General features: G+C 47.6%; 1 protein-coding gene across 3 annotated transcripts in view; it reads left to right on the top strand.

Annotated features, from left to right (window-relative positions):
* LOC105567704 (homeobox protein homothorax) overlaps positions 1-13996 on the top strand; it is a 400400-nt gene that overhangs the window by 212760 nt on the left and 173644 nt on the right. For all 3 annotated transcript variants that reach the window (XM_012022777.1, XM_012022776.1, XM_012022778.1), the window contains exon 9: positions 8370-8477. In XM_012022777.1, the coding sequence (XP_011878167.1) occupies positions 8370-8477 (108 nt within the window). The remainder of the gene's footprint in view (positions 1-8369; positions 8478-13996) is intronic.

Below are 13996 nucleotides of genomic sequence, written 5' to 3' on the forward strand. Positions count from 1 at the left end.
ACTGGCCAGATCGATTTTGGGCCTTGTCTTCACTGGCCAACTCAATCTTGGGTCTTGCCTTCACTGGCCGAATCGATCTTGGACTTGGGCCTTGCCTTCAATGGCCGGATCGATTCTCACTCGCAATTAGTTTTCTGTGCAGCTTTGTCTAACGCAGGGGACTTGTTCCAAAGCGTTTAATAAAGATTCCATTCTATTCTCTCTCACTCTCTGTCTCTCCCCGAAAGCAAGAACGCATGTTCGCGTTCGCCGGTGGACGTTTTCACATATCTTATTTTTTCCGATTTACACAGGGAGAGAATTTTCTTTTAAAACTTATCCTGAAAATCACGTTATAGTGGGACGAGGCGTTTCGAAGAATTTTATGAGAGTTTTGTGAAATTTTACCATATATTTTACTTACTAATATTTTACTTACTAATAATTATACATTCACTAGTAAAATGTAAAATTTTAAAAAACTCCTCAAGTTCTTCGAAATGCCGCGTTATCCCACGTTCACATGATTCTCAGGATAAATTTTAAAAGAAAATTCTCTCCGCGTGCATTTCCGTACGTTTGTAACGCGTCAAATTTCTCGAGTTTGTCAAAGTCGCAATTATTTCCGAGATGCCGAGTTACGCGGCGAGTTTTATGAAATAACGCGGCGTGTAATCGGCGTATTAATATTTTTGACAATTACAGCCTGTAATTATCGATCATCGCCACGTAAAAAAGGAAAACGATGCAAAAGATGTCGAGAGAGAGAGAGAGAGAGAGGGGGGGGGACCCGCTCCGCGCGTGATTATGCGTTTCGGCGCGTCGCGTCGCTCGGACAGATTGGCGCGAATACGTCTTTCGTTTCGTCGAGCGCGCGCGCCCGGCATCGGGTAGTTTTGTTTTACGGTCGTAATTCAAGTCGTCGTGCAGGGTCAGCCTACCGGGGCTGCCGAGATAGTTTATCATCATTTAATCCTCCCGACCTGCCGCAACATTTTAAATCTCTCCTATCTCGGTCCCTCGGTGTGTCGTGGCCGGTCTGCGACACATGCCCGTAGCACGCACACGCGTTCACGTGACTCACGACCTCACGAGGTGCGCTGAAATAAGAGAGAGAGAGAAGGAAAGAGCAAAAGTGACATCGTCTACTATCCTCGCTTCGATATGTCGACCTTTATCAGCGGTTTATCGTCCTTTCCTTTCGTTTCCTGCTTTGTTCTATCTTTTTATTATAATATTGGTAGAAGCACAAGCAAATTGATGCACTAACGTGTTGTGACTATGAAAACATACGGAGAAAAATGTGAGATAGAGCACGAAACATACGTACCAAGTATGGTCAAGAACGCGATAATCTTAAGTTAACCAAGCTTAAGGGGATGCTGGAGTGATTCTGCACTTTCGCACCTTTTGCACTTAAAACTGTCTGTTACGTGGAAAGATTTGTGTAATACACAAATTAAATGGCACGTGTACAGATGATCGAAAGCAGCTTGCTATTCCGGCTAAATTAAAGAACAATATGACATCACTGAAACTAAGTTTGTAAGTCTAATAAAAAATAATAGTGAGCAACAACATACTACATGTACTGTATGTATGTGTTGCTCACCATTATTTCTTATTAGACTTACAAACTTAGTTTCAGTGATGCCATATTGTTCTTTCATTTGGCCGGAATAGCAAGCTGCTTTCGATCTATACACGTAAGCCATTTAATTTGTATATTACACAAATGATTCCGCAAACTGACAGTTTTTAGGTTAGAAAGGTGCAAAAGTGCAGAATCACTCCAGCATCCCGGTTCCGTCATTTTCGGTTCTATTTTGACTTCTATCGTTAATCTTGAGAGGGAGGGAGGAAGGAAGACGGCCAGGGGACGTCGGGCGCTGTCGATTCGCCGTGAATTTACGCTAAGTGCGCGAGGCTGTTGCGACGCGCGGCGGGCCGGTAATTCGGAGAACGTGGTCCCGGGGCCCCGGGAGCGGGTCGTAGGTCGTCGGGCAGAGCGCCAGAAAGAGAGGAGGTGTCCGCGAGCGGGAACACAGGGCGCGCGCCCCGACCCTTGCCACCTTCTCGGTTTCCACCTTCCGGCGGCGCGCGGATTCGGCATTGTAGCGCTAATTAAACCGGCGCGTGTCACAAGTCACGGGCGGTGACGTCACTCGCCATGATTTCTAACCGTCCACCGCGTACGGAGCCGGAGACCTGCCGCTTGTCCGACTGTCCGTCGTGACCCTCTCCGTGCTGCTGCGCGCGCGCGCGCGACGCTATTAATCTAATTATATCCTCGTGGACATCAAGTGCCAACTGCATCTGTAATTTCGGGAAGATAAATCGCGGCGCGAGAAACTTTTCCGAGCCCGCGCGGAGATCTCTCGAGACGATAGCGTCGGGATTCACCGCGATACGTGCGAATTGTGCTGCGTATAAAAGGTCGATTAAACGCGGGTCTTTTGTAATTTCGCGTATCTCGCGACAAAATCCAGAATCGATGATGTATCTGTTTTTGAGATCGTAAGGTCTCTCTCGCTGTGAGGCGAAGCGTTATCGCATCGATTTCCCGTCCGAAGATTAAGTGTTTGATTTACGATATTAATGCGCAAGCACCCGCGCCGGGAGATCAATAGCGATTTTTATCGAATTATTAACCGGCGCGGGCGAGCGAGTGCAACGCTATTAGTCGACGCTTCGAAATGGTAATCGGCGAATACCGACTCGGTTAATTAAAGCACTCCTGTGTATTAAAACATTGTAAATCTATTGTTATACAGGAGCAAATCTAACAACAAATCTACATATACAAATATCGCAAAAATTAATTACGCGCATCAAACCGCCAAGCGGTCCGGTAAAATCATTTTTCTCTGGTGTTTCGCTGTAATTTTTTCAAACTTACACACGTCGTGCGCCGTAAAGTGTGAAAACCCATTGATTTATACGGACTGTTACGTCCTCGCCAATATGAGACCACCACCAAATGACGGAGGGAGAGACTGCAACGTTCGTCTCGAAAGATATTGAGATAAATTTTATATTTCTACGTTTTAACGCGTGGTTGGTATTCTCTGAAGTTGTTGCGTTTTCTGCTAAATTCACGTTGAAATCCTTTTTTAATTGTACACCGAAGATGATCCGGAGTGAAACGTCTGTATTTTACATTTTATCATTGAATTGTCCCTAACTATTTTAAAGACTATTCGTATCGCATCTTGAATATTCGTTGACACTTTTGCCGGATAGAAACAACTTGAAATTTTCTTATCATTCACCGCCGCCCGCGTCTGCATCTGAACGTTCGGCGAAGGTGCAGATAAGGGGGCTTAAAATTGCGCGCAAAGTATGGCCGGCGATCGCCGCGCGCGCGCGCGCGCTAAGTGCCAGCGTAAATTTGACCGGCGCGGACGAAAGAGTGTTAATTGTGAACTTGCGTTTTATGGAGGAAGTAGACTCGCCGGAGAAGGCGCGACGTCGGCCGGCATGGCGCGCATTACCGAAGCCCGGTGTTCTCAGCTGTCGTCGCTGAGTTACGTTAACACCTTTGTCCGATGTTATCGTCGGTTGACCAGCGCGGACCCTTCGGCCGTTTCCATTACGTCGTTCCTTGCCATTACGCGTTTAATGATAATCGCGCGTCCGCATGCCGCGGAACGACGCGGCGTTCGCTCGCGATCGCGACGAGGAAATCCACTCGTGCACACCTGGCCGCGCGACTATTAAAGCAAGAGTACCGCGTATCGCCTCGCTATCTTTGTTTCAGCTAGTAAGAATCATCCCTCTTCCCCCCGCCCCTTGATTTAGATAACGCGCCCGATACGGCCGTACAGTGTTTCGATCTGACGGTGTTATTCCACGTACGTTCTTTCGCGCACCCGCGATATTAGCGCGCGCATAAGCGAGGACGCGTATTATCGTCTGTAAAAACTGGAATAATTACATGCGCCGCGATAACACCGCGAGTCCGGGGCTGTCACTTTGCTCGACAGTCGCCGCGCATGATTTTACGATAGTAATATAATTCTTTGGTGCCGCGTGTTATCGCGTGCGCAACTTTCTCTCTCTCTCTTTCTCTCGCCGCTGGACGCGCAAGAATTTTCCGTACGACTGGAAAAGGGCGCGTGACACGTTGTTGAAAATTAATTACCGTATCGCTTGTGCTTAGTGAAGTCGTCCGGTTCGTCCGACGTCGTCCCGTACCGGCTGTTACAAACAGCATCCTGTTTATCAATAATTTGAATTTGAAAGACGCACCGAGAGACGGCGCGAGTTTGCAAGCCGCAACAAATTACGTCTATCGGGCGTCATTAATCACCCGGCATCTCCGACATCTGCGAACGCAGACCTCCGCCCGTCGCCCTCTACTTACCGAAGAAAGACGGTGTTTCTGCTCGCGAATGGAAAATAGGAATGGCGTCACGACCGCCCGACAACCTTGAAACGTTATCCGTTTATTCCGCGCAATTAGATTTTAATCGAGGAGTAACTTTTCCTATTTGAATTTTGATTCTCGTTCGCGGGGACTCGAGTAAAAATTTCGAAGCGCGTGTCGAAAGTATCGGCGAATTGTTGCGACGATTATCGAAGCTTACGATTTGATGCGCGAAAATCTTGAGTAATCTCCCTGCATCTTCGCAGAAAACAGGCTATAAACCTTGTCACTTAAGCGAGTCGGTTTACCGCCAGCATTATTACCGTAAATTACGCAAACATCCGATTCGCCTCGAGCCGCGAGGCGAGGGTAGTTTTAATTAAGATAAGTGAGTTCGAGGTGTCGACGGCGGGGATTATTCGAAAATAATTTCGACGTACGTATATAACGACACGCCCGGTTTATCCAGCGTGCTGATCTACGGATTACCTTCGGCCGAAGAGAGAGAGAGAGAGAGGGAGAGAGAGGATACCTATCCCGAATAAATTACGCGGCGGTAACGTCGGTGGGTGGTGGTGTAAGGGGCGACGTAAGGTTAGGTGGAGTTCGCAAAGAGGACGAGAGAGAAAGGGAGAGTAAGACGCGAAACAACGAGCGAAAGAGAACGGACAGAAGAAGAGAGAGAGAGGGACACGGACGAGCCGAAAGGAGAGCAGGTGCAAACTTGGCCTGTCAGGAAGTCGCTTACAGCTCGAGGACAAAAGCTTCCCTCGGGACTCGTGCGCGTTTGGAAGCGGCACTAGGGACGCACAGGTCGGTCTGGATGTTGGAAGACGACGAGAAAGATGGTCGCGGGAGCTCGAGGGGAGCGAGAGGGACGAGCCTAACTGTGAAATAACAGGGTGGCCTCTTCAACCCTCGCCTCGAAGATGCGAGCCTCATACGTCACTTCCTTACGGCGAAAGAGGGCGGCGTCTAAGGGTGGAAGCGAGTTATATTGATTTATTTATACCGAGGAAGCATCTCCGACGTGATGGGGTTATTGGGTACCTATATTCTATCTATAACATCCGCTACGGTCTCCGCGAGTGGCAAAGCCGGATACCGACGTTGAGGATCCTCTCGAAATCTCTCCGTCTCGGCCTCGGCAGACTCGGATCGATGATTGCGCGAAATCATCCCGTAACAGTTAGAATCCTTTAAAGAGCCGTTTAAAATTCCGTGAGGTGAGGCCTTCCGGGGGTCCGCGCGATGATGCATCGCGCGGGTTTACGAGTGACCGTCGAAAAGACGGTTGAAAGATACACGTGGCTCGAGCAATTTGCCATTGTCGAAACAAATTAGTCATGGGAGGATCATTGTCGGCGCGAAGGACGAAACAAACGGCGCGTCGCGTGTCCGACTGTTACATTCCAATTTGTAACCGTCAGCTGTTGTTGGGCGCGAAAATAAAGTCGTAGCGGGAGCTCGCGTCGCGCGCGCGTGGCTATACGAATTCGGTTTCGAGCGAAGATGACGTGGTCGCCGTATTAGTCCATCCACCTCCCACCGATCGCTCCTCTAGGGCTTTGCCCGATACATGACTCGGCCCTGTGGCATGACTGTCGCGAACACGCGAACCCGTTAGACCAAAGTTAACCCGCAATTTAGCTACGGTGATCATTCAAAGGAGACGTCTCACTCGATGCCACTTAACGAATCTTTCTTCCGAAGAAACATTTTGCACTGTCAGACGCGACAATTATTCCGCAGGCGATAAAGTCGACTTCGACTTATGCTCAAGTTAGAGGCAACGGTTTAGCTGACGTTGCCTTTCTCTCTCTCTCTCTCTCTTTCTCTCAAACCCGTCGTATCTCCGGTTTTATTAAGGGAGACTTTTTTGCGAAATTTGTTTTATATATTTGTGACCGAAAGTAGAACGGCCTTGGTGTTTCATAACTATACGTTGGTGAATTCCGGCTAGATTTGACATACGACAGTCGTTGTAGCCACATACCGAGATTCAGAGAATTCGGGTGAAAATACGGTAGAAGCTCGAGAACTTTTTAGAATTCCCACGGTAAATCACAGTTACAGAGTTGATGGGGCGATGTGTATGATTACACCCTGTCTCCTAGCGGCTATAAATCTCCATCTATCCGCCCCACCTTCGTCCTAGGATTCTACAGGTATCCAAAGGACCCGCGCCTCCGAGGACTTCGAAATGGCTGTGACGTATAGCCTGGCGGTGCGTAATGGGTCGGCAACGCGAGCAAATGACTTTGAATAATCCTGATATATTGTTTATTCACTTATCCGCGGCGCGGAAAGACGGGATCACCGGCGACGAGACGCCCCACGTCGAATCGCGTACAGTTGTCACGTTTCTTTTATTATCGCGGCTTTCGCTGTTCCTTTAACTCGCGCGGTGCTGACGATGAAAAGATCAGCAGGTCAGGTGCCGGGCTAATCTCTTGTTATTAACATGATTTCGAGTGTCCCTGGTGTCGGAATAACCATTATTTTCGAATCGCCGGGGCAGCCCTGTCATTTCGATTAACCAGTAACCGACAGGTCGCGCCGTGGCCGTAAAATCAAGAGTTAAACGCTCGACACACTATAATCAATCGTTGGGCTTCGTTTTTAAATCCATTAGCCTGAAACGCGCGCCAATTGAACGACAGTTTGAAAATGATACTCGAAGTCGATCGCCGGCGTGTCAACGGAGGATCGCCACCCCCCCCCCCCCGCTGGATCTCGCGCATAATTTGAAATTAACATCCCGGTATCCGTGATAAACAGTTGATCGCATGCAGAAATGTTGCCAAAAAAAAAAACTTAATATCGGCGGACTGCACGCTCGTACAGAGCGGGCTGAAGCGAAGCAATTTTCTGCTTTCCAAGAATATAATTTTCGCAGGGGGATGTGCCCGCTATATTTCCGAGATAAGACTATAGCTCCGCGGGATCTCCTCTCACCCAGCAAGACCCTACTCTCTCGTGTGAAATTACTTCGCTCCGCGGCTTACTCTTATCCCCCGGCGCCACCCTTTCTTACCGTGTATCCTCATTCAGCCGGGATCTCCCTGGAAATAAAGTAGATACCTTTCCTATTTTCGCATCTGGAAAATTGCAATACTGCAGTCGCGAGTGGTGCTCTCGGCTTGATAAATCAGTTGGAAGATGGAAAATTCTCCCAATTTTTTCCTGCAGCCACGCGCAAAGGGGAAATAAGAAATTATTATTCTTCCGTTAATCCGATATGCAAAGCGAACTTTTATATAGACAATACTTAATCGTTTGATCGCCTCGCCTCGCCTCGCGTCGCGGCGCTGATTAATATTACGGCAACCGTCGAGCGCGAATACCGCGCAATTTAGCACAAATGCTTTCCCAGCGCCCTTAAGTAATTATTATAATCGGCATAATTGTAGGATTATTCTTATTCTGGCCAAGTAAATCGCCGGGATAACGTCGCATGCTACCCCCTGGAAAAAGAATGAAAGTGCTATAACGGCGTACATATAGAGCCTGGTACGATAGAATCTCTTTGGTCGAAGTCGTGACGCCGACGATCACGAATCTTCCTCCACATCAACCCTTTCTGCATACTTTTTCTCCATGGCGCTTGCATAATAACGTTTTCGTGCGGGAATCGATACGAGAACATCTATTTTTACACGAGAACAGGCTATTTCGTCTTATCAGCGCGATTTTTTTCCCCCCTACAATATTTTGATCGCGACGTCGTAATCGTCGACGTTTTATCTCGGAACAAATCCATTGAAGAATTTTTTTCGTAATTCCATCTCGCCGATTCTTTCCTTTTGTTTTAATGCATTTAAGGCGTGCACGTGCTACCTGATTTGTGACTGGAGATTTATGGATGTACTTTTCCTTTCTAACGTTAATCCCCCTTTTTTTTCTTAAACGCGATTGTGCCGCTTACAAACACGTTTGTTAACGCGCGGGCGACAAGTAGCGATTGGCAAATCAGTGAATTGTATGACTATAGTTTTAACGAGTATTTCTAATGTTTCAGGGAAATGGTGTCCTCGTAGGGAATGGAATTCGCCCCCTGACGCGCAACGCGCGGCGTCCGAAGCGCGTCGTGGTGTCCTTTACTCGTCGGTCTTCCTCGGCAGTCCCGGTAAGTCGAGTTCTTCGCACAAATCTGAAATTTTTACACTTTGCGCATCTAGAATTACCCGCGCGCATAGAATTACTTGAGCACTCTTTAACCGCTGTTAGCAACGCGGCCGAAGTGATGGAGATTTGTCATATTAGTTTCAATTATGTCATCCTGCACATAACGCGATCGGAACAATTTCTGCAAAAACAATTTTTAGATACAGTACACATTAGCAAATATTAGAATAACACGTCATTAGTCATTCGGTACACTGTGCTAAATAATCCAAGACCTTTTATAAAATTGATCCAATTATTATCTATGCCGATATTTTTCCTGCTTGCGTGTTTGTAAAATCTTTCATTGCCTTCCGCGAAAGATCTTCTCGTATGTATTATTTTGGCATCCTATAATTCCACACTTACGCATTTTATCTTTATATTTATCTATACAATTGTTGCCTCACCTCTGTTTACCGGATTATACGCTTGACGGAATTAAAGCTCGCAAAATAAATAAATAAATAGCGCACGCGGGGTAATTAAAAAAATGAATTGCCCTTATAAAGATTGCACAACTCTGCAATTTTTTTAAGAGCAATTTATGTTTTTAACTAGCGATATTTTTAATTACATTTCTTACGTGTAATGTGTAAAATATAAAGTTGCACATAATGACATTTGCCGAGCATAAATCCGCCTTTTTATTCGGCCGAATTAATCCTCGATCATTTTTAACCGCGCCGCGCGTAAAGCGAAGGGAAAAGACGCGCGCCGCTTTATGCGTGCACTTTGTGTGCGTACGGTGGGAGGAGCGAATCGTCGGCCGCATAAACAAGTTTTAATCGGCCTCGGGCATTCGCTACGCTGAATAAATATTGATATCGGGTGACGCGACGGCCAATCAGAATTGCGATTTACGAAATAGGGCGCTCACATCTCGTTTGTTTCGAACGCGCGAACAATTTGGCGACGATTAGCGGACGCAGCTATTTAAAATTGTAGAGAGCTCGTGCCGGAAACCCTGTTTATCCTTTCTAAATTAAGCTCGACTATGAAAGGAAGGTGCAAAACTCTTAATATCACGATTTTACATACCATTGGCATCGAGTAACGTAAGATCTAAAGTGGACCTCGGTATCGTTGCAAAAGACGATCCACGAGTAAATCAAAGGTTTCTTTTTTTGCGACCAAAGTTTCTCAATATTGGATTTCCGTAGTTCCGCGCCGTTATTACGCGTGCGCGATCCTAGTAGCGGGCGACATCGTGTCGACCTTCTTCGAGAGGCATCAAGATCCTCTCGAGCGCCGCAGATAAGCATCGCGCGAGAGTACATTACGTGGTTGCGAGTGACTCGCGTTTGATAAGTGATCGAATCGTTCTGGAGATGCATCGAGCCTCGATATTGCGAAGGACCAAGTATCACGCATGCGTACACGCTCGCGGGCTGTCTCCTCCGTCTGTTCCTCTCTTTCGACCTCCCTCTCGCCGTGGAGCAGTGGGTACCCTCCGCGAAGAAAGGACGAAGCGAGCGCGAGAGAGCGAGTCGCCCCTTGTCGTCGGAGAGAAGATTGGCGCCCGAGAGCGAAGAGGACGGAATTTCGCGAGTGTGAGAGTGTCGGTCGGCATGCGAGCGGTGCAGAGAGAGAGAGAGGGAGAGAGAGAGAACGAAAAGAGAGGAGAGGAGAGGAGAGCCGAGGGAAAGGGTGCCGCCATCTCCATGGCAACGAGGCGAGGCGGGAATGCGACGGTAACCATGGCAGCCGCGGGTTCCTCTCTCGGGCCGACCTGTCTGTCCCTCTTTCTGGCCTCTCGTCCTCCTCGTTCTCCTCATCTGGACCTCTTCCTTCCGCCCACGGAGCGAGTAAGCGGTCGCGCGGACGCCGCTCCTCTCTCGAGCCGATCCGTAAAGAAAAGGTGGGGCGGACTTGGGCTCGCGCCGCTCCAGGAGAGAGAAAGGGTTTTTCTTTTCCTTCCTTTTCACCTTCGTTTCGCGCAGCCTCCCGTGGATCCTTTTTTCCGTGTTTAGGAGCATCGAGTCAATTTCGATGCGTGTGGAGGGTACTCGATAGCGGCGAGCGGCTGCGTAATGTGAAATTTCGCTTAACTCGGCGCGTCGCAAAGTGCGATTTATGTCCTTAAGATTGATATAAAATATCCAAGTCGCGATGGATGCGCACGTCTTCGAGTATTAAATAATCGTTTGCCGTTTTGCTCGTGCAAGGTAACGAAACGTATAAACGAAAACAACGACTCGCCTCGCTCGCTCTTTCTATTACGGCTCTCCTTTGTATTTTTAATTATAAATTATCTCAACGTTTCTTTTTCCAAGCAAACGGCACGTCAAACCTGCATGCATTTAAGCGCGTAGTTGAAAGCCATCGACATTCTTCGACGCGGAAACGCGGTTCGCCACTCAGCTCGGGCGCGGAATATCGTAGACGCGCCTGATTATGTACGACTGTCGAGGAATCCTGAGATTCCAGGCGTCGTTTAACTCTCGATACGTTGCGCGACGACGCGGCGAGAGTCGAGTTTCTACGTCGACGACATTAGCGTGCCTTTGCGTTTTCCCTCGCTGCATATTTCCGTCTTGCTCGTCCGTTGCGAGCGCGATGGCAGAAGCGCGTCTTCCCGACGTAGCCTGCGTTATTTTGAATTTCATAAGAACGCTTTTAAAATGGTATATCTTAATCGGCGTAGCGATCCTTTGCCGATCGTTGAAGACCCGCGTTTAGAATCACCTTTGGAGAATATTCCAATATTTTTCACGCAGCCTCGGTTCCCGCTTCAGTGGCTCGTGTTTTCGCTCTGTCACTTTAAAGAAAATCCTTGATTAACGCAACATTCGGTCATATTAACGTCAATGGAAGTTAAAAGCTATTTACGCGATATATACGGCTCTATTTTTGATAATTATTTGAAATCACCTTGAAAAAGGTACCATTTCCATCGTAATTTCGAGAGCGCGCGTTTGTCGAGTCGGAATTTCGACCGCGGCTTTGAATAGAGGAGGGGGAGGGGGAGAGGGGGACAAAACGAATTAGGATGCGGTAACAAAACAAATTCGTCGAAATTTCGTCAGAGCCGGTACACGACCGCCCGCGCGCGGTGGATCTCGTTACGTTTACTGGTAGAAGGAGGTTAGCCGAGAAACGGGGGGAGCGCGGGGGTGGATGCTGGAGAAACGGTAGGTGAAAGAGGAGGAGAACGGGTGGAATTCTCTCGGTTTGGTTTTTCATGGGTCGCACATCACGTCCCTCTCTCCACCCCGTCTCCATCGCGCGGAACCACCGTACTGTGCACACCCGCTTACCACCCCTTTGCCACCCCCCCCCCCCCGCCCCCTCACCCCCCGTCCCCTCCTCCCGTATCGCCCTGCAATAGCACACGGCATGGCTCCCTTTTCTGTGAGTGTGTAACGTAATGTAAGGGTTGCGCCCGCGTCGGCGTTTGGGGTGAGAGAGTTTAAAACCCCTCGGGGCTTGAGGTCCGGGCCGGTTAGATTTATCGGATGTTTTGGTTGGCGGCCATTGTTAGCCACCCTCTCTCTACTCTCTTCCTCTCTTTCACCACTCTACGCACAGTGGCGTAACTCGTGCTACGTCGCTGCTAGGAAATCATTTTTCAATCTCCCGCAGTGCATTTCGGATGTCTATGGGTGATGAAAGAATTGACGTAGCTAGATATATCATTCAGGTTATATACACTTTGTCGCGCTTTGTACTTTTTTTCGCTAATATAACGTACACCCCTTACGCACTCGTTATTCCGGATTATTGATATAATTAGCAAAATTTATTAGGCATGTAAAGGCGACAAAAAATTGTAAATTCTTCGCATCGTTTGTTTAAACGTCTCGTTTTGCGCCACCGTAGATTCATAATGCCAGCTACTCATATTATCGACAGAGACTTTTTTTGCAATTTTACTTTCGGTCGAGAGAATTGTTCTTTGCACTATTTGCCCAAGTTCTGTAATATTTATCACGTGATATTATTAATTGCTCGATTAAATAATTACGTGGCGTGAAAGGATAAAATAATGGAAGCAAAATTGTCCAGTACTCGATTATATCGTTACGATCCGCCATTACGAAGATCGTCTCGTGGCGCTCCGCGTGCAGTCGTCGCAAAGCCTCTCCGCAACGTGGATCTTCGACAATCTCCTTGTTGGTATTATACGCGGTAGTTTGAGCGATGTTCAACCTCGCGGTTCGCGACCCTCGGGCTCAACCCTTTTCACCGCAGCTCTGTTTGTCTCATTTCTTAGTTCATTGCGGTTCTCTAATTAAACGTGTACAGTCACGTGATCGATACGATTCGGCTGAACGTTCGAGTTTTAAAAATTTGCTAAATTTACCTAATTACACTAATGTATGTTGACAACGACAAAGGGTTAACGTGATAACATTTAAACGGTCAGAAACATTAACAATACAACATAATACATTTCTTAAAATTAAAATCATGAGTAAGGCTCCGATAAAAACCGTTTGTGGACCGAAACGTACAATTTTACCGCAACGCTAAGTAACTTCTAATATATTTTTATACTAAAATTTGTATATAATTCGACCACCTTCAATCAGGCTCACATTGCTCATATTCATATAATTTTATAATAATACATTTCGTTTAAGAAGAGTAGAAAAGAACTTGTTTCAAAATTTGCAATACTTATCTATATTTTACAAATGCTATACAATGTGAGATAATGATTACTATTGAAACAAATAAAATCGTGAAGGAACATCTCGCGGAGGTAGAAAGAGAAGGGACATTCGAGTTTTGCAAGTGATTTCAAAACACGAGCTAATTGGGACTTTATCGGATAATGTCAGGGAAGTTTGATCACGACCGTAGGCCTCGCGGAAGAGAATTCGTAGCCGGTCGAGAGCAAGTTACACAATAGCTGGCCCCGGCGATAGGCGATGGCGGAGGAGAATAGCCGTGGCAGAGTTTCTCTCGCACGGAGCCGCCACAGGGCCACCTCGTGTTCTTCGATTAGCAAGAGACCGACCCGACCATGACCTCTCCCTCTCTCTCTGTCGCTTTTCGTCTCTCTCTTTTTTCATCGTCCATCGCGTACCATAGGTGGAGAAGATTCTCCTCCGGTCTCGCCTCCTCGCTCGCTCCGTTTCTCTCGTGCTTCATCTCGCGGCACTGATTGGACGATCCATCACTGTTGCCTCTCTCTCTCCTTCTCGCGCTCGGCTCTTTCGTCTTTCTCCATCTCTCCTTCTTGTCCTCTCCAATGTCTATTGCCGAGGAGTCGGACATAAGCACGCGTATGGGCCTGTATGCACACTCACCAATACATGTACATACTTATACAGGGTGCTACGCAAGACTTTGACGTCCGGTCATGGGAAGGTAGAGGGGACTAAGACAAACAGAAAAGTATTGTACTATTTTGCGCTTGGACGAATAGTTATCGAGATACGAAATTTTAAAAATCGCCGTATTAGCCCAACCTACTGGCGAATGTAAGCGCGCAGTGAGAGGGCGGCCTAGCGGCCCCCGCGCGGGGAGACG

Source organism: Vollenhovia emeryi, unplaced genomic scaffold (genome assembly GCF_000949405.1).
Source record: "Vollenhovia emeryi isolate VEMERY1.0 unplaced genomic scaffold, V.emery_V1.0 DF939135.1, whole genome shotgun sequence".
NCBI lineage: Eukaryota > Metazoa > Arthropoda > Insecta > Hymenoptera > Formicidae > Vollenhovia > Vollenhovia emeryi.